The sequence below is a fragment of the Rhinopithecus bieti genome, unplaced genomic scaffold (assembly GCF_001698545.2).
Source record: "Rhinopithecus bieti isolate Rb0 unplaced genomic scaffold, ASM169854v2 scaffold_52404, whole genome shotgun sequence".
Taxonomy (NCBI): Eukaryota; Metazoa; Chordata; class Mammalia; order Primates; family Cercopithecidae; genus Rhinopithecus; species Rhinopithecus bieti.
Window position 1 is genome coordinate 1 of NW_016820307.1, and position 1,664 is coordinate 1,664.

Consider the following 1,664-nt stretch of genomic DNA (forward strand, 5'->3'; position numbering starts at 1 on the left):
CACTTCAGGGCATATCCAAATTGCCAGCATCACTATTCTTGGCGCTTTGGGGCCATTATTAAGTAAAAGGTTACTTGAGCACAAGCACTGTGATACTGCAAAAGTTGATCTCATAACAGATGGTTGTTAAGTGACAAATGGGCATATGTGTATATAGCATACTACTAAGAATGGTGCACAATTTAAAATTGATGAATTGTTTGTTTCTGGAATCTTTAAAATTTTTTCTGGTGACAGTGGTTAACTGAAACCATGGAAATTGAAAACAGATGAGTGAAGGCTACTATACAAATTTCTTTCTGCAGTTTCCAGTTTTATGGACAGTAGCAAACACTTCGAATACTATAAAGATAGTTGGAGAAAAATGGTTTCTCTCTAGTCTAGTCTGCAAGTATTTATCTCTTCTGAGACAGTAGTGTAGAAGTAATGCCAAAACAAATAGCTCAGGAGGCAGTGAACAGATTTTTGTTTTCTTGAACAGAGACTGAGGCATGTTTAACATAACAAATACATGTTTTTGTTTTTTGCTAGGATAACACCTATCCTGAGATTTTGCGTTCTAATTTAGGATCAGTTGTGTTACAATTGAAGAAACTTGGTATTGATGATTTGGTACATTTTGATTTTATGGATCCACCAGGTATGACTTACCAAAACACATTTTTATCAGACCTTTTAACCAAAATTGACTCTTAGTGTTTTTCTGCATCCTATTTAATATATGTATTAAATACATTTTGCCTTTTCCATCCAGCGTGCATCAAGATTAAGTCTTACGTGATAGCATTAAAACTAAAAAAGGTGACAGTTATATGAGCACATTCTTTTTTTTTCTTCAAAAGTTATTATGGGGGGGTAGGTAAATTGAATTATCCTCTGGGCATGAAAATGTGAGAATTCCTAATTTTTCTTTGGGGAAAAAACAGTCTGATAAAACACATTGATGAATTAGCAGTTATTTAATGTATTTCGGAAGAAGACAGTTTTGCCTACAGGAGAATTTTGCAATGTTTTTATGATTCATTGTTTGCTAGATCTGTATAATTGAATTGGATGACAGTTTGAGTTTGAGTTTGGTCCACTGCAGAATGAAAAATGAGATTGCTTATAATAGTTTGTACTTTGTCACATTTTTGCTTGCTTAAGGCACCGTGTCTAATAGATTGTCTTTTACCCCTAGCTCCTGAAACTCTGATGAGAGCCCTGGAACTTTTGAATTATCTGGCTGCTTTAAATGATGATGGAGATCTGACTGAATTGGGATCCATGATGGCAGAGTTTCCTCTAGATCCACAGCTCGCAAAAATGGTTATTGCAAGTTGTGACTACAACTGTTCTAATGAGGTCCTATCTATTACTGCTATGTTGTCAGGTAATAGAGGGAAAGGAACAAAAAAAAGCCCAGCTCTTCAAAGTTTGGGTGGACTTCACTTTTCTTTTTGTTTTTTAATTTTTAGTATGATAGTGGATTTTATAGATGGTTTTAAGGAATTAATTTTGTTTCCTAAATACCTTGTAAATAGCTTCGTAATGACATAGTACTTACAAAAGTAAAGTAAGTCATTGTGCACAAAAGATAGTAAAACATGGCTGTCTTGAGTGCTAATAAAAATTGCAGTTAGTTTGAGCACAGTTGTAACTCAATTCTTTGGTTAAAGGTCCAT

The 1,664-nt window shown here is 34.3% G+C and overlaps 1 protein-coding gene across 1 annotated transcript; it reads left to right on the forward strand.

The window, feature by feature from the left end:
* Positions 1-531: 531 nt before the first annotated feature.
* LOC108520403 (putative pre-mRNA-splicing factor ATP-dependent RNA helicase PRP1) lies at positions 532-1,658 on the forward strand (the record flags this gene model as incomplete). The annotated part of the gene is given in 3 exon segments (XM_017859770.1): positions 532-640; positions 1,181-1,329; positions 1,331-1,658. Coding segments are annotated over 3 exon segments (378 nt in total), but the record flags the coding sequence as incomplete, so codon positions are not given.
* Between the last annotated feature and the right edge of the window lie 6 nt (positions 1,659-1,664).